We start from the raw sequence: 19877 nt of genomic DNA, 5'->3' as shown, positions 1-19877 counted from the left end.
GCCTATACGGGGCAATATGAGCCACCATTTGGGGCAGTATGGGCCACCCATCCAAAATGCTTATTTAGACGAAAAAAGTATCGTAATAAGGAAGAATATGATATTCCTACAACAGTTTGGAGTATTCCATACCAAATAAAATTAATAAACCGCCCAACAGCAGACTGAACCGATTTGTCACTCGTCACCGTTGGAACAGCCACATTTCAATTGGTCAATGGTCATTGTTTCTGTTTCGATCGCAGTAATGCGCTGTTGTAGTTTTTCCGTAATGATTCTTGTATTTGACTACTGAAATTTGAGCTTTTTCGCATTTTAAGGCCTGATACCTTGATCTGTGCAGGTATGCCCATATTGCCCCATAGAGACTGGTTTTGGAGAAAAAAAGTTTTATGATAAATTTAGAATTGTATCAATATAAACATGTGTGCACAATATTCAATTTTAATATATCTTTTGATTGTGGTGTATTTATGACCTGTATTTTAATCAGTTTTGTGTCAAAACCTTATTTATAAACTTCAAATCTTATAATAATTTTGCCTATACCGTGACCTGCCCTAATTCCGCGCATTGCCTACCCAACTAACAATTTTGGTGCTAAAAGCTTCAACTTCTAGCCTTTGGCTGTATACTATTTGAATAAAAGCAGCCAATGCTGAATAAAAGAAAAGCTTCTGTAAATAATCCCTTAAACTTCAACTCGACTATTACCCAAATATTTATCAGCTAGTCAGTTTGTGCCAAATATATTTCATCTTTTATCGTTTATGCAGCTTTCATATAGTCATAAAACAGCTCTGTCTGAATTAGCAACAAAGCTTATCGGTTAAGAGCTCATGTATGTAACTGAATTGCTTGTTAGCAACTTCCCATATTACGGTGAGTAGCATTCACAATGAAAACGTTTTCGCTGTTGTTATAGCACTAACAATATAGCGTAATGGCGCTATAAATGAACTAACGAAGCTTTTAGGCAACTTCTGTATCTTTGAAGATTACACAACGTTTAAGTAAACCTTATACTGCTTCTTTTAATAGCTTATCAGTATGGAATGTCAAAACCGTAATGTTTACATTTGATTTTTGTTGCCGGAGCTGTGTATGAGCTATTGATTTCTGTAATGCAGCTACAAAGGTTTTTACCTGCTCTTATAGCAACTGACAAAGCGCTGTCATTGATGCTAGCAGATAGTGTAAGAAAACAAGCCATTTGGAAGCGATATTTCTGTTGACGGCTACTGTTAAACGATTAGCAGCAGAGTAGCATCTATACAGATCGAGAAAATGTTGCCTAAAAACAATTTCAGCGATTGATGATGCATAAAAGTTAGCCAACAGAACATGCTGATAAATGTTTGAATAATGGTTGAAATAATGCTGAAAGCTTAATTTTTAAGCTTATGTGCTCTTAGGCCTCTTTCTAACGTTTATACAGCATGAATCCGAAAATAGCGTTAGCAAAATAACCTATAGGGTATGCGAAGAAGCACATCCATAATTTTCTTTATTTTTTACATATGTCAAAGTGACGGTGATGACAGAGCAGCGGCCATTGAATCAGGAGATCAGGAGTTCGAATCTAGGTAGCAACAAAATTGATATTGCAGTTTATACAAAAAAAAACATTAAATTAACTCCGAAATTTACTCTCCTCTCAAATAATATTTAATCAAATTGAATTCAGTGGCTGTATAAAACTTATTTAAAAGATTCAAAAAATCTGAATAAGCGCCATTGAAGCGAATTATATTACTAAATGGTTTAGTAAAGATTGAGAAAAAATTGTGTAACATGCTGTAAAGTAGTTGTGCCGGCACGTCAAAAACAGCTGAATAGATTCGCCAGATTTGCTGGTAAAGGAATTGAATAGAAGTTTTTGATCATATGTATAGCACACATATTCAGCTTGAAGCCGTATAAACGAGTTGAAATAACATTTACATTGACATTAAATGTTAGTTGGGATGCGTCTTCATCCCTGGAACATTGCTCATGAAATACCTGGAACCATCATATTGAAATTCCTGGAGGGTTTTCGACGAAATCCCTGGAATATTCCCCTGAAAAATTCCTGAAATATTCCCGTCGAAATTCCTGGTGGATTTCCTTCATGATCCCTGGAGGCTCCCATCGGTATTCTTGAAGGATCCCTGTCGAAATATCTAGAGATTCCCATCGGAGTCCCTGGAACATTCCAGTCAGGATCACTAAAGGATTCTCATCAGAATTCTTGGAAGATTCTCGGCGGAATCCATGGAAAGCTGCACAATTTTTTTTTCATTTGAGGTAGATAGAATATTTCAAGACAAAATTTTCAAAACGACTTATCTGCTTTTGTAAACAAAGATTAAAACGACGATTTGGCGAATCTGGTAGCTCTCCCACGCAAACCAACACCACCAATAGGTAGGTGAAGGTTTCCGCTACCTGTTGGTTTGCGTGGGAGAGCCATCGGATTCGTCAAATCGTCGTTTGAATCTTTGTTTACAAAAGCAGATAAGTCGTTTTGAAAATTTTGTCTTGATTTATGAAGTATGCAAATATATCCACTTTCTGACGCTAGTCGAGCGCAATTAAAACATAGACTGTGAGTTGTGCTCACACGTGCACGTGCTTGAGAAAAGAGAATAATATGAATGAGTGTGATTGATCCGCAATTGCCTTAGGTGGTTGGACTGCATTTGTCACATTACCGCTGATAATTTGATGAGGTGTTGAAATGTTCGAGAATTTTTGAAAAGAGGGTCAATTTCGAGAAAAAATATAAAGGGGCTATAGCCCCCCTTAGGCATCGGAGGTAGTTACGCCAATGCAATGAAGGAGACACTTTTTTGACAAACTCATTCGTATCAAATCTTAAGCTCAGGAGATACGTTCTGCTATAGTGGAGCTCTAGCGAATGGATATTGCTTTCGATGGTTTTAGCCCCTCTGACGATGGACGGAAATACCTGCCGTGTCCCTAATTGCATTTTTCCCAAAGGCCCGCTTGGGAACAAAACTGCAAAAAAAAATTGTTCACTGATAATGGGTTTTCCAGCTAGGATGAAAAATGTAACGTACCTTGTTTTGATTTGTTTTACATAAAACTTTTTTTTTAATCTTTGATTTTTTTTTGTTGCCGAAATTGTGCTTGCAAGGCCATGGCAAATATATTGCCACCAATGCACTATGGAGAAAAGGGTGGCCATTAATCGAAAAATTGACTATCTTCAATTTGTCTAATTTATATTATAGCATATGAAAGTAGGGGTGATCGGGGCAATATGGACCACCTAAGGAAATCGTGCCGAAAAGCGCTGAAAAGCTCAAAAAACATCATTCAAATATAGTTGACTTATACTAGAGAATGTTACCTTTCATATTACATCGATGAATGACGAAAAATGCGTTTGGAAATTGTTGGAATGCACTTTTGAAAATGTATTGATTTCAATGTGCCTATACGGGGCAATATGAGCCACCATTTGGGGCAGTATGGGCCACCCATCCAAAATGCTTATTTAGACGAAAAAAGTATCGTAATAAGGAAGAATATGATATTCCTACAACAGTTTGGAGTATTCCATACCAAATAAAATTAATAAACCGCCCAACAGCAGACTGAACCGATTTGTCACTCGTCACCGTTGGAACAGCCACATTTCAATTGGTCAATGGTCATTGTTTCTGTTTCGATCGCAGTAATGCGCTGTTGTAGTTTTTCCGTAATGATTCTTGTATTTGACTACTGAAATTTGAGCTTTTTCGCATTTTAAGGCCTGATACCTTGATCTGTGCAGGTATGCCCATATTGCCCCATAGAGACTGGTTTTGGAGAAAAAAAGTTTTATGATAAATTTAGAATTGTATCAATATAAACATGTGTGCACAATATTCAATTTTAATATATCTTTTGATTGTGGTGTATTTTTGACCTGTATTTTAATCAGTTTTGTGTCAAAACCTTATTTATAAACTTCAACTCTTATAATAATTTTGCCTATACCGTGACCTGCCCTAATTCCGCGCATTGCCTAATACCGTGGATTTTATCAAAATTGATGAATATAGAGGTACTGTCTGTCATACACATCACATTATTTGGTGAAATACACAAATATATATCAGAGAATGTTAACAAATTATTATTGTGGGTATTTGTGACGTAAATTAGGCGCTAAAAAATAAATGTGAAAATGTATGGCTCGACCAGCCAAAATTTGCATCCGCTTAGCAAAACACTTAAAATTATAGTTATATTTCTAAGTCTTGTAACTTGATTTTTAAATGATATTTACTTCCAATATCTCATTGAGCCCAGTTTTACAGCTATAAAAAATGAGCTGGGTACTGAAATGGTATTTAAATTTCTTGTTTTTGCATTTTTATTGATCAAAACAATTGTCGCGGTATTAGGCCATCTTCTTCGCCAGTAGTGCCTAATACCGTGATTAGGCTATACCGTGAAGTTGATACTCAGAAAAATAAAACGTAACCATCACATTGAATACATAGACCACTAGACTATATCGTATAGGCATTGAAACATTCATATTAAATATCTACGACGTTTTATGCGTAGGATTACTAGGGAAGCATAATTCAGATGAATTACAAATTGCAATATATATTATTCCAATACTTCCTCAAAGAGAAACTTCTTATGGAAAACATGAAGATGGTATACATCTAATGAACATAATCGTTTTTATTGTGTCGTTCAGCACATACGAATACAATATCATTTATGCGATATTTACCACAGACTATTATAGACGTAAATATTTTTCCTGTGCAGTTTCCTTTAGAAATGAAGGTAGAGTATTTTTCAATTTATTGTGGACACGTCCTTAACCCCACGGTAATAGGGCATATCACGGTACAGCGAAAATTTACATTTTCAAGTGTATTTTCATGTTTGAATTGAATTTTAATGCGGTTTTCACGTTGAGGCATATGTGGAGCATACTCTTAAAGATCATATAACTTTTACATGATAAAACTTGTCAATAAGCTCAAAATGAGGGTGGCTCATATTGCCCCGTATGTTCATATTGCCCCTACTACCCCTATATATTCTAGATAAGAGAACCGTAAAATATTGAAGCGTTATTTTTATTTAGTCAAAAGATATAGACTGGCGAAGTGGAAAAAACTGATAAAAATAAAAAAAAAATCATTCCTAATTTCAGAGGCGTCGCGTGATCAATTCTTCAACCTGTGCACCGTTTGATTGAAATTAAACATTTCGAGAGCTTTTTCCTTGATTTTGTAATCCATTTCACGCTGCAAGTATTCTATTCCGTCTTTGAAAACAACGGGAAGGTCATGCAATGGTAACGCATTTGATTTTCTTGGTCCATAATGTAGAACTTCCTGAAGTCATCAAGTTCAGTCTGAATACTTACATCTTTATCTTTGCCTTGATATTGATCGACGGTACTGATCTCAATATCGAACCTTTTGTTGGTGTTTGCTACGCCTTGGCCTTCGTACAACCGAACGAGCAGGGTGAGGTAAAACCGAAGTAGATCCACTTGAGCTCGAAATGGTGAAATCACTCCTATGGCGCTTCCATCGATGCCAGCCTGCAATAGATTTTTTTTTCATTAGAAATAATTTTACTGTCCGAACGTATTTCATTAGAAACTTTACATCAATCAGTGCCATGATCGTGTAAAAAACAATGGCAGCTTCGCAATAGTTTTCATATATTGTTTTCGGTTCTTCTCCAGTTAGGCTGCCATCGAGCGAAGTGTAGGAGTATTCTCGCTTCCGCGTTGTGTTGTAGGCCATACTTCTTTTGAATGTGTTGAGCGTGTCGATGAGTACGACCGATAGTTCAAGTTGCAAGGCTGTCGTCTTCAGGAGCCACTTCTCTAGCTTATGCTTCTGTTGCATGGTCTTTATTTCGGGCAGTTTTATGGTGGAATTGGCAACTTCTTCGTTGGCGCACAGCAGTTTACCCTTGTAGGAGAATTCGTTGGCAAGCTTGGTGATAGTTTTATTCATACGGTACTGAGTGGGTAGTACACAACATGATTCCTCAGCATCCAGCCGAACAAACAGGCTCTCATCGGCACCCAAGTCCCTAGTTTGATATAAAATAATAACTGGTTGAGATTTGTAGATTAGTAAGAATAGCAAAAATCTTACTTTGCTTTGCGTGACTGTACCACTGGAGGCAACTGATCAGGGTCGCCTATCAATACAAATTTGTCAGACGATAAAAGCGGCCGGATCACAGCACTTTGAAATACCTGGGTCGCTTCGTCAACGATACAAAAATCAAAGGTGCGTCGAACAAGCAATGAATGATCGGATCCAAGACAAGTCACGCCTACAATGTTCTAAAATATCAAGCGAATATTGTGGACAACACGCAACATGATTATGACTGCTCAAGCATACTCACATATGAACTGTATACGGCAACAAGTTCTTCTGGGGTTGAACAGTTCTCCGTTAACCGAGCCTCACTGAACTCTTCCAATCGGGGATCGATTCGAGTCGTGGAGCCTAAACGCATGAACTTGATGTCGTACGGAAGCAGCCTTAAGAGTACGTTATCCACGGCGGAATGCGTGTTGCTGGTGATCAGAATAGACTTTTTCAAGGCTAGCAACAGTCGTATCAGTGCGATCACTGTCTGAGTTTTCCCCGTTCCTGGCAGACCTTTGAACAAGCAATAAGTCTTAGTTCCAATAGCGGTGAGTACCGCTATTTTCTGATGCTTGTTAAGATTTTGCAAAATATTTTTTCCTTCTTCTTTAATCTCGGCGGGTACGGTCTTTGTAAAAGTTGGCTTCTCCCGATCAATAATGATGCGCCTCAGTATGTCAGAACGTTCCGTATTTTCCAGCAAAACGCCCACGTTAGTAAGGTTGAATACCATCTGCGTTCGCGACCGATATTTATCCAAATGGAACATTTCTTCCGAATAGTACTGGCTAAGATCACGCTCCAGGCTCATAGTAATTTCATGCTTGCTAACGCTCACCACGCGGCCCGCAGCAACGGCTATTCGTTTGTTAGTGCTACAAATTAAATACTCATTCTGCGCGAAAAACGCAGATAAATATTCAATAGCTGAAATAATGTTAGGCATTACATACACTGTGTTCGGTCAGATTATCCTTACATAACTTAACGTTCTATTAACATTTCCACAGTTATCAATTAAAAGCTTACGTGTCAGCCGACAAAATGCCGCTAGTGATCAACAACGATCTGTTAGAGGCCACCAGGAATCTTAAATTCGACAAGCCACCGGGTCCTGATGGGATCCCAAGGCTTGACCTTGCAATAATTGATACATAATAGGTTTACGGGTTGCCTTTAACGCTGTCTGGACGAAGGTATTTTTCCAGACCGTTGGAAACGTCAGAAACTACTGGAACTGTTACTACTGGAAAAAACCTTCTGCATATAGACCAATCTGTCTACTCGACACGACTGGTAAGTTGTTAGAAAAGATTATATAAAACAGGTTAAAGGTTTATACTGCGCAAAAAGCTCCCGGCTGGTAAAATTGATGTGTTTGCGGATGAGGTTATATTAGAAGTCACTGGATACACTTTCGAGGAGGTCAGTCTAAAAGCTTCATATGTGATCATAGGGTTGAAGACTGAGTTAACTTAACATCAAACGACGGAAATTTTGATGATGCACAACAGGTATGTTTTCCGGCAATCGGAGGTCACTTCAATTAAAGTGGCGGAATTTAATGAAATAGGGTAATTCGCCAAATGTTGAACGGCTAATTTCTTCGCCTATTGTTGAACGCACGTGCATTTCTTATGGGAGTTCAACAATAGCCGACAAAATTAGCCGTTCAACATTTGGCGGTTTCCCCTATTACACTTTTGTTTTCTAGCTTTGTAAAACGTGAAACTTGTAGTTGGGTGGTGCATATTATAACATTGAAACTAACGCAAATATTGATTTTTCTTCTTAACAGATATATGTTTCTAGTGATTCATCGTAAAATGCTGCACACAGCTATTCCACCTGGTCCGGTTCATTTGTGCTGCTCGGATCTGATTGGTATTTATCTGCTAAAGGTTCTAGTGTCAATAGTGTATGAATGCAATGTATATTAAATAAATTATTCAATAAAACTTAAAGTAACATGATTTACAAACAAGTGTTTGAAATTGAAAATGATGAAATGATGGAAAGAGAAGAAAGGAAAGGGGAGGCGGGAATGGTTTAAACTTTTTTTGTTAATGAAAATTATTTTCAATAGAAAAATATTCAACTCTCGATTTGACAGTTCTACAACTTTGTTTTGAAATTTCTTACTTTTAATTTTAGAGTGGAATGCAGCTTTTGATCGACGATTCTTACAAAAGTTGTCGTACTTTTATTTTGAACATATCTGACTTTCTACGAAAAAGAACCAACGCAACCTTTTATTTTTACCAATGGTTTTTTTAATTTTATTAATGATTTTTCTTTCTGTGTAGAGGCAGTTCAATAATTATCGAATAACCCTGCTTGCAGAGCAAGATTACTTTTGATAGATTTACGTTTTAATGGTTTTGGGAGGTGCACCAGCCATTTTTAAGACTGGGTATTTTTTAAATCTTCGAACTGGCGCTTTCAAGTTTAGGGTAAATTTTGCATTTTGAACCCCTAGAGGAAGTGCTACCCAATATCCGCTTATATCTTTCAAATGAGACGTATGATACAAGCTAAAATCACATAATTTCATAGATGAAAGTCTTATTTATGAAAAGGAAGTTTGAAATGGGCATCGGAGTGCAACATATTTTGGACCCCGAAATGTACACATTTTGGACACCCCCCTTTTAGGCTACTCAAAAATGAATTTTCAATTTGCACAGGTAATTTGAGCTCCAGCAAAGTCTTTTTCGATTGACATGCTTCAATGAGAAGATTGCAGCGATTCAAATTTGCAATTTGCAATTGCAAATTTAAAACGGAAAGCAGTACGGGGTTGGACTTTTCTCATACTGCATATCAAGTGTGATATCACAAAATAAAATTTGAAATCGAAATATTGCGTTTATTATGCAGTAGAAGGAAAGTCCAGCCCCGTACTGCTAACCTTTTTTAATTAAATTGCTCCTAAAATTTTTGAAAAGAGTTTTAAAAAACTTCCCGTATGTTTCCTCGTGCATTTTTTTTTCAAATATTATCCTTAGACTTCTTCATCTTCATGCAACCTTTATTCGCCAATAATGATAAATTCATGAGGATGATGATGATCACTGCGATGACAAACGACACAAGACAAACGTCAAATAGATTGCACCTTACCAGAACATGTTAAATTGTGGCGGCTATCGAAATTAATTTATTGGTTTTTCCGATGATAATTTCTGCTGATTTTGATGATAATTATATTGTGGCAGCTATTACCGCAAGTAAAATGTTGACGAAAACAGAACAATGTAACTTAAGTTATTGAAATTTAAATTTTCACGATCGATTTGCGATACATAATTGAACACCTGCGCGAAATGTACGGTACAATATGAACGGAGCTTTAAACTTCAAGAACAGCACTAGCGCCACACCAACAAACGGTGGCTTCAAGAACTAGTGCTTGTTTCACGGGGTTGGAGGTCACAAGAACGACACAAGATAACCATACTCAACAAGACAGTGCAGAAATGTACCGAATCAGAGACTGTCCACGCTATGCCATTACAACGCAGAGTTTACACCATCTCCTGCGCTATGTGATACTGAACACGAGCTCCTGACATTTGATGTCTACAAAATAAAAACAATTACTAATTACACTAAATTTAACATTTTTTTGTCGATCTCGGCTGACTTCCGCGTTATACAATGATCACTCATGATAACGCACCAAATCAGGAAATAAATGCAGTGTACACAGAGTTTAAACCCTCTCTTGCGCTAAAAGTAAGTAGTGCTGAAAACAAATTTTCTAAGAATTTGATGCGTGGAAACTAACTGCTGAAATTGGTGCGTGGCAAAATAAGTTATACTATTAATTTAGTTAAACCCTGACTACACCACATTACACTGGCCCGTTTGGAGTCATCCAGTGGCAGTTTATAACCAAGTTTTCTTTTCAAATTCTATAACAATTCATCACGCCATATTAGCCATATGTACAACGAATGCTTGACTATTACTATACTAAGAATAGCAAAAGACCGGAAGTAATCATGGGGGCTAGCCGCCACCCTTTGAAGATCTTCTTCTTCTTCTTATTGGCATTACATCCCCACACTGGGATAGAGCCGCCTCACAGCTTAGTGTTCATTAAGCACTTCCACAGTTATTAACTGCGAGGTTTCTAAGCCAGGTTACCATTTTTGCATTCGTATATCATGAGGCTAGCACGATGATACTTTTATGCCCAGGGAAGTCGAGACAATTTCCAATCCGAAAATTGTCTAGACCGGCACCGGGAATCGAACCCAGCCACCCTCAGCATGGTCTTGCTTTGTAGCCGCGCGTCTTACCGCACGGCTAAGGAGGGCCCCAACCCTTTGAAGATACAGCTAGTTAAACATATAAAAACTTTGACCGTTTCCGATCCGTTCCAGTCGCCGAGCTACGAGAGCAGATATCGTTTAATAGATCTCGAGCTGCTCCGCACCAGAAAGAAATACATCAAGGGCATTGACGATTGCTGACACGCTTCAGGGTCGAATTGATTGTGAAACCAACTTGGAGCGAATTGATATTAACGTTCAGCAACGCACGCTTCGCAACAACGTAATGCTTCGGTTGCCTTTACGACGTACTAAATCTGGCCTGCAAGGAGGGGTTTGTGGCTTTCAACGGATCTTCAATAGAGAGGCAACGTTGTTCGACTCCAACAGTACACGTGATATTCTTCGTCATAAGTTTTCGTCATTCTTTTCAAACAGGTCTCTGTAATACTGTGAAGATGAATGTAGATTATTGATTGTTATTCCTGTTCTATTTTTATTTTGTTTTATTTTTATTTGCTGACCTGATTTGCATCTGTTTTTTTTGTTTTGTATTATTACCAACATTATTGCATTGGGGATTGGGGCTATCTTAAGCCTGTTGATGTATAAGAAGAATAAATAAATAAATATGATTTAAACCCCTAAAAAAAAGAATAAATAAATTTTTGAACGACTTTCTGCTGCGGAAGCACTTATTAAAATGTGGCATCTGCATCCAATCAACGAACATTTTTGTGTTTTCAATTGCATTATGACCGTACAATTCGTAGTTGCTACAACGTGAATTAGAACTTGCAAAATTGTACAGAGAACCAAACGAATGGAGCTTGAGATTCGCTACCCATTATTAATGTACACGTTCCTGAAGCTTAAATATTTTCAGTCAATAAAGACATCGGCCACGTCCTTGCGGTCATATAGTAAGGAAAGGATCAGCGATGTTAGAAAATCGCTTCTAGCGACCAACGAACATGTACACAGCTTATGTGAGATCTATTAGCATCATCGTCAGTAAGCGATGCTTTTGCGCTCTCCACCCTTATTCGTGCGAAGCGTTTCGGGTAGTGAGTTACCATGATCTCAAGAGAGCAAGATACACGTAAATCGGTGTCGTCTACACTCACAGCTTGTAACTCACGCGATTCAACGTTTATTGCGAGAGCACGCAAAAAGCCGTTACTCTCAATGTGTACAGTTGTAGACATCAAGTTAATCGGAACATGTACAACTTACGATCAAATCGAATCGAATCACGATCATTGCTGCAATGATCGTGATTCTTCCTTTCAAATCGGACATGTGCTTTCGCTAGGGGCTGCCCGTTCACATGCGGAACGGCATGTTCTTATGTTTTTTACGGTGCAAATAGAAGGAAACACGTAGGCGCGCGTCGAAAATACGCGGGCATAAATACCGTGCACTTTGCGCAGTTAAGGAAATACAAAATTGAATCAACTCTTACAACTTACAGAAAGTAGCTATCTGCCTGAAATAGTTTCCATGCTGTAGTATTATTATTATATTATTGTTTGAGAACTAAATTTAGTACAAAAATTTAAAATAAATAGTAAATTGAACTTCAAAGCAGATCCCTTATTATATGCCTAACTTTGCGCACATAACTTGGAAAATTTCTAACACGAAGCAAGCGTCTATCACACAATTTTTCATCCAAATTTTATTTTTTTGGCTAATACTACTATTACAATTTATGTTCATTCCATTTGTAGGCATATTTGAGCATATTTGTAAATATGAGGATGCCCGGCATTATTTTCTTATGATTCGACATACTTAGTATGTTTTCACGTCTGTTGGTGTATGTACAGCCTCATTTATGTACATTGGCCACAGCTAACAAAAGTACTTTTTTGCGTGAACTCTATTTCGACGAGGTATATCATAAATGTTGAAATTATCGAAGAAATGCGAGTTGTGCGCAAAATTAGGTACACTGTATTGAAAAATTGTTCCTAACATTGCGCATCATAAATTTTAAAGAGAAATGTAAATAACTAACCAAATTCTCATGAGATGGCTTCTACAATATTATAATTATTGGGTCCATGTGTAATCAGTTGTCAGCGAATGTAAAAATTTACAAAAAATACAGTTTTTCGGGTAAACCGTCACTTGTCATTTGTGCTAAGAACACGCCATTTTGGTCATTTTCACTGTTTTCAGTACAAGTTTCGACTATTAAAATGAAAAATATGTCATTTAACAGCGAAAAAATGCATGCACTGTTAAGATAACATGTATATTGTGCTGACAAGTAATAATTATATTTCGAAATTCAATTTAAACGCATTCTATTACAAAAATATCCGCAAAATGCGCAAAGTTAGGAGCTGCGCAAAGTTGGGTGCGTGCACGGTACTCGCCGGTGGAATTCAGGGTGCGCGTCCGCGTGACTCCTGCGTATAGTCTTTAACAGCTTAAACTGACATTTAAAAAATTCAAACATCCTTCTATTAGTTGCATATACTAAATGACGGTTATAAAGTTGTTAAAATAGTAAAACATAGAGAGTCCATTTCGCGATACAGTCGCGATTCGCTGGTTGGGCCACGACCTCGGCCCAACTAACGAATTTGGTTTTTTAGTTGGGCCAACTGACAGCCATTTGAACACGTGTATTTCGACTTGAACATCACAAATGATGTCCAGTGTCTCCCAATCCCACCCCCCTGGCGTCCTATACTACCACAAGGGGTTTGACAATAGCCACCATGTCCACGGACGGTAGCTCATTACCGTCCGTTGTTATTGTACGAAAATAAACATTATGTGTTTTGTTTACTATTTGTTTTGGTTAAATCTGAAAATTGTTTTCGAAATAATTTGCAAGATTTCCATCTTTGACCATGGGAATTATGTTATTTGATGATAAAATATAATAAACTAACGAATTGGAGTGAATCGATAGGTGAAATCAAACGCTACACGAAATCATATTTCGTAACTTGTTCTCCCGCTCCGAATCAAACAAAAGATATTATTATTATTGTTTATACTGTGATGAGCATCACAGTTGAAATGGTCCGGGGATGCAATTCGAACAACATTCAATAGTGAAATTGAAATGAAATAAATGGTGTGCAGAAAGATGTTTTAGGATTATATTTACATGCCCATAATAGCTGGTATTATTTTTGAATAATTTGAAAATATGTAGCCAACAATAGTTTGGATAAAATGTAGTTGCTTGTAAACGCACGATCCGGGAGAAGTACTTTTCAAAATGTATGCTGGACATATTCATGAAGATGTTCGCTACGCTGAAAAGCATGTCTTGCCACGGGGTTGCCCAATCCCGTTTTCCGTGTTTACATTGAATTTTGACGTATGGTTGCTTTTTAGTTGGGCCATGGCCCAACCAGCGGAGGCCCAAGTAATAAAATCCCAACCAGCGGATCCCGACTGTACTTTTTTTTATCCCGGAAAAAGATTAAAAACATAGTTTCCAATTCCCTCCAAGACGGCGAAGCCAAATACTTCCCGAATAATCCTAAATTCAAGTTAGAAATACTGCTTGTTCCGGGAAATCACGGTTTTTTTTTGTTATTAAAAGCAAAACTAAGTCCTGATAAGGGATCTATTTAATAGCAAAAATTCGTTGCTGAAAACAATTTGAAATGTTAGTGAGTTTGGTGCAATTTTGTTTTCGTGACGTATTGATCAACAATAGTTTGCATTGTGCTTCAAACGAATCACACTATGTCACAAACCGCAACACCAGCATACCAGCCTTCCCCTTTAAAAATTTGAATTTGTTGCAATTGTTTAATCAATTCAACAAGTCTTATGAGGAATATATTTGTTCAAGGATATCAACATCCATTTTTGGTAGCATAATTTTGTTTTATATTTTCATAGCCTTTTTTTAAGAAATAAGTTTCTCCTCTAGGTTTCATATCGCTTTCATAACACACTTCAAGTTTTTACCAATTTCGTTTCCAGGATTGAAGCAGAGGAGACATTTCAATTGATCATGTATTAATTTTTTCTTCGAAATCTAAAAATCGAGATTGCACTACATTTTTTCCTGAAATTAGAAAATTGTTGTTCCTCCATAAATTAGACCTGTGCGCCACCGCCATCTCTATGTGCAAAAAGATGATTATTTTCAGCACCAGTATTAATTTTATTGAGTTTTTGGATTACGGAACCCAGTAATTTCAACAGCAAAATTGTCATTACCAAGAGTTCGGCATAAACGAAAAGTTTAAATGAATATGAACATAACTGAGTAAGTCAGTAAATGAGGATTTGTTTTATGGAAACCTATTTTACTGACTTGTCCGTATATTCAATCAATGTTCATTTGCATAAAATAGAAGTACAAAGTAATGAAGACTTTGACAGTTTTTGATTGATAGAGATTGAATGAAAAAAAAAATCTCACTTATTATCATCATCACTTACGATATGTAGCATAATATGAAAAATCTCGCTTAACTTTTCAAAGGTCCTAAGTAACATTTTTTCATGAATTAATTTGAATAGCGCAATCAACAGACCAATATGAAAGCTTTTGATTGCAGTACTCAAATCAATTCATGAAAAAAAATGTTACTTAGGTCCTTTTGAAAAGTTAAGCGAGAAATGTTCAGTACGATAACTCAGGAAGCTTTGGCTATACTCCATGATAATTTCTTTTGAAAATTTGCGAAGGCAGAGGGCATCGATGCATTTCAACTTGTTTTACACAGCTATGCGATCTGTGGCTGAGTTTTGCAAAACACAAAAAAAGTTCACTTTTGGAAACGCAGGTCCAAGCAGCACAATTTACAAAATAATTTTTAGCTCAACGGGTAAGACATAAGCAACAAAACAAAATCGAGAAGCTCTACAACCGCGTTTAATATTTTCAAAAGGCTGGTCGACAAATTTTAATTTTTTACCGGTGACGCTGTATAAATTTCTACCGACTTTTTGTGCCTTTCAGCATTTTATGGATTTAATTATTCATTCAGCAAAACTAAATAAAAGTCGAAATAATCAACAGAACTTGTTACCGAGACTCGGGAATTTATTACTGACAAACGTTGTTGGTCTACAAACAAACTGGAATTTCAGTAAAAAATAAATTTTCCAGTTGAAACTCGGCCTACAAAATACCGAACATTGAAATGCTGGTTAAGTGTATATACATTTTTCAAAACAAAATCTTCCACATAATGTATATTTTCACATCTGAGTTTCAAAGCATTGTAAATTAAGAACACTAAGTGCCCATTCCTCTCGAGCTCATTACGCTATAAAACTCTCTAACCCTCTTTATTTTAATAACCCATTTTTAACAATAATAGGTCCAAACCTGCCAAAACCATTATTTTTCCTTCAAAAATTTGTAAAAATATTTGAAAAACACGGGAAAAAAATCTGCTATAACACATATTGTTCGGAGGTGTACCAGTTTTTTGCAGCAGCACTGTTTCGTGGCAGCTCAAACTAAAATTTTATTAGATTTATTACGTTTGAATACATTGTTTTTGTTGGTTTTACTCACAAGAATTGGTCTTGTTCCCTTCCAGCTATAACCGATCACTAATTTGTATTCTCCGGTGCTTCTCACCTTCTCAAGAGTTTCTAATTCCGTCTACACAAGCTGTAACTATTAATTATTTAAATGGCTCATAAACCTTTAAATCTTGCTAAATACTCACAACTTCACTCAGATTATAATTTCAACCTCAACCACTTTTCAGGTATTCGCCACCAGCAGCAACACCGATTCGCAAATCTTCAAATTACAAATATAAACAAACTCGTTAGTTAACTGAATTTCTTATCTTTACCTTCAATTCATTTACAGCAATTCCGAAAATTTCTTTATCTCCTTTGCAGGCACCGAACTTGATTTCAACTAATTAGAAATAATTTTATAATTTCCACTCAAATAAACTTGCTCTTTGCTAAATTTAGAATGGCCGTTTTCGCAACTTTTCTTTATCCCTCTTCACAGTTTGTTTTGGTTTTCATTCAGTATCAACATCTATCTTACTATCTAGGGAGTCACATTAAACAATACCAATAGTAAATACCAAATAGGTATGATCAACTCTTCATCTGCTTCATGCCAGTGTTGGTCGGCACACTGGGTGAACCGCGGTGTCAACATACCCCAGCCCGTAACATCCTGTGATTCCTTGAGAATACCTGGGTTTACCTTCAAATCTCCAACACCGCTAAGTTTGATACTGCACGCCGATATACACCTCGAGCTGTACGCACTATCGCCTGCCTCACTCGACCGTCGGGTCCTTTCAACACTTCTTCTACTGTTCCTCTGATCCAACTCTTTCGGTTTTTTCCATCGACGAGAAAAACTAGGTCGTTTACTTGCAGTGGCTTCTTCTCTTCGAACCATTTAGTCCGTCTGTTGATTGTTGGCAGATATTCCTTCAACCATCTTTCCCACATTTGGTTCGCTAATAGTTGAGAGCGTTTGTAGGAATCGCGCAGGGCTTCAGCTATATTCACCGTATGTTCTATCTTCGCATCTGCATCTGCAACGGATCCACGAAGGAAGTGGTTCGAGTGATTGCCTCGTCGTCAGCATCTTGAGACGCGTATGTCAACGGACGCGTGTTAACCATATCTTCTACTTCTGCTAGTGTTGTTGTCAGTACCTCATCAGACAGTGTTCGTCCATCATCTAGTGCTTTCATCGCTTCCTTTACCGACCTTACCATCCGTTCCCAGATGCCGCCCATATGAGGTGTCGCTGGCGGGTTGAAGTGCCACGCTGTCGCAGCATTCACTACTTTCTCTGCACACTCTCCGTATATTCTTTTCATTTCGTTATTTACCCTTTGAAACACGTTGCGTTGTCTGAGAATATTTCTCCGGGAACACCTCGTTTGCAGCTAAACCTCCGGATGGCCATCAAGCATGATTGTGTTGATAAACTCACAACAACTTCAAGATGTATTGCCCGTACAGCAAGGCAGGTGAATATTGCCACCCACCGTTTTTCTTTCCTACGTCCAACGGTGACTTCAATTGGGCCAAGATAGTCAATTCCCACTGAATTAAACGGTCGAACATAGGGCGTAACTCGCTGCGTCGGAAGTGGTGCCATCATAGGGGTTCGTGGACGACATCGATTTACTCTGCACCAAACGCATTCGTTCATAACCTTCCGCACAGTGGCACGGATGTTTGGAATCCAAAATCTTTGACGAAGTTCGTTTGTCACAGTCTCTCGGTTAGCATGACCGAACTTCTCATGATAAAACTGTATCACTTTCTCCGTTGCGGCATGTTTCCTAGGTAGAATTATTGGAAAGCGCTTGTCAATCGAAATTTCCCCCGACAGCTCCATTCTTCCACCCATCCGAAGCACACCGTCTTTGTCCAGCATTGGTGTTAGCTTGTATAGGTTACTCGTTTTCTTTACTGAAATATTCTTGGATAACGCACTAATCTCCTCTGCAAAACCTTCCAGTTGTGTTTGTTTCCATAGAAAAACCTCTGCCCTTTGAAACTCTTCTTTCGTAAGCCCACATAGCACTGACGGTAAATGCGCCAAATTTTTCTTTTGCTGATTCTTCGTGCATTTTACTGTGTGTATAGGTTGCTTCATCACTTTGCGTTTGCAATTTTCGATAAACCTGACTACATAAGCCATCACTCTTTGCAGTTTCATCCACCGTGAACATCGTCCGACGTCAACAATTCCGTGAAAAAATACGTTACCTCTGGCTTCTTCCTTTGTCTGCTCAATTGGTACATCAAGAGTTGGCCATTGATGTTCAGGTTGATAAAGAAACTGCGCCCCTTTAAACCAATCTCCGTCGCTACCTAACGTATCTCGATGCCACTTCGTCAGCACATCCGCTTGATTCAGCTTAGTTGGAACCCAGCGCCAATCAGTAGCTCGTGTCAGTTCTAGAATCTCTCCAATTCTAAATGCAACAAACTGTTTGTAGAAGTGTTGATCGGAGCGGATCCAGCTCCATACTGTTCGCGAATCTGTCCAAAGAACACATCGATTGATCTTTAATGAGTGCGTGTCTACCACCGTTCGACTCATCCGGGCTCCGAGAACGGCTGCCATAAGTTCCAATCGTGGGATCGATTGTCGCTTCAGTGGTGCTACCTTGGATCTGGACATAACCAGCGTACAACGAATGATCCCCCCGACGACAATTCTGAGATATGCAACACAGCCATATGCGTGTTCACTGGCGTCTGTGAAGATGTGCGCTTCTACTGCTTCAACATCCGATGACAGGTAGGTGCCAAGATAGCATCGTGGGATGCGAATGTTCTCTACCTCTGGCAATAGACTAATCCAACGTTTCCACATTTCCCAGCATTCTTCGTTGATGGTTTCATCCCAGTCGCATCCACTACGCCATAAACACTGTACGATGATTTTTCCATGAATAGTAAACGGAGTGAGGAGACCTAATGGATCGAAGAATCCCATGACACAACTTAGTACAGCACGCTTTGTTGGTCGTTGGTCACCATTGAAGTAAGGCAGATGCTGATCACGATGTTTTGTGGAGAAGGAAAACTCGTCCCTAATTGGATCCCATATCATTCCCAATACGCGTTCATGCGACGTCGTTTTATCTTCGGTAAAATGGACGGGAGAAATAGCTCCGTATTCACCCAAGCTTTGGAGTACTTCTGCTGAATTGGAAACCCAGTTTCTAATCTCAAAGCCACCCATTCGATGCACAAAGGTAACATCCTTCGCGCGCATAACTGCTTCTTCAACGGTATCAACGCTATCGAAATAATCGTCCACATAGTGGCGTTTAATGATTGCGTTTGCTGCTTCTGGAAATTGATCAGCGTAGTCCTGCGCGTTGTGGTTCTTAATATATTGGGCTGAACAGGGAGAACTTGTTGCCCCAAACGTTGCGACATCCATGACGTAAACACGAACATCATCTTTAGGATCATGCCGAAATAGAAAGCGCTGGAACTGCTTATCATGTTCTGCTATCTTGATTTGGTGATACATCTCACGTAGATCGCCACCCACAGCTACTCGATGCTCCCGAAAACCGGTAATAACGGTCACCAACGGAACCAACATATCGGGTCCTTTCAATAGCTGAGCATTTAGAGATACGCCTTGGACGGTAGCTGCGGCATCCCATACAAGTCGTATTTTCCCTGGCTTTTTGGGGTTCAGCACGACGTTTAACGGAAGGTACCATACTTTATCAGGATCTGTCGCAAGCTCTTTCGGGGTAGCTAGATGTGCATAGCCCTTCTTTTGATATTCGGTGATTTGCTTGCTAACATTTCGCTGCAAGTCTGGGTTTTTATCTAGCTTTTTCTCCAATTGCTTCAACCTGCGTAGTGCCATCGGATAGCTGTCTGGAAATGACGGGTTGTCGGTTTTCCACAGCAAGCCGGTTTCGAAGCGATGACCGATTCGTTTGGTGGTGCGCTGTAAAATTTCACGTGCCCTTTT

At 38.4% G+C, this 19877-nt stretch overlaps 1 protein-coding gene across 1 annotated transcript in view; it reads right to left on the bottom strand.

The window, feature by feature from the left end:
* The window catches only part of LOC134219259 (DNA replication ATP-dependent helicase/nuclease DNA2), a 44177-nt gene that overhangs the window by 8520 nt on the left and 15780 nt on the right, over nucleotides 1–19877 (bottom strand). Inside the window, exons 6-9 of the mRNA XM_062697970.1 lie at nucleotides 6400–7073; nucleotides 6141–6334; nucleotides 5640–6075; nucleotides 5393–5572 (exon numbers count right to left, since the gene is read on the bottom strand). Coding sequence (XP_062553954.1) covers nucleotides 5393–5572; nucleotides 5640–6075; nucleotides 6141–6334; nucleotides 6400–7073 — 1484 coding nt within the window. The remainder of the gene's footprint in view (nucleotides 1–5392; nucleotides 5573–5639; nucleotides 6076–6140; nucleotides 6335–6399; nucleotides 7074–19877) is intronic.

Source organism: Armigeres subalbatus, chromosome 3, assembly GCF_024139115.2.
Source record: "Armigeres subalbatus isolate Guangzhou_Male chromosome 3, GZ_Asu_2, whole genome shotgun sequence".
Taxonomy (NCBI): domain Eukaryota; kingdom Metazoa; phylum Arthropoda; class Insecta; order Diptera; family Culicidae; genus Armigeres; species Armigeres subalbatus.
The sequence above is the reverse complement of the archived record's forward strand: the minus strand, read 5'-3'. Positions and strand labels throughout refer to the sequence as shown.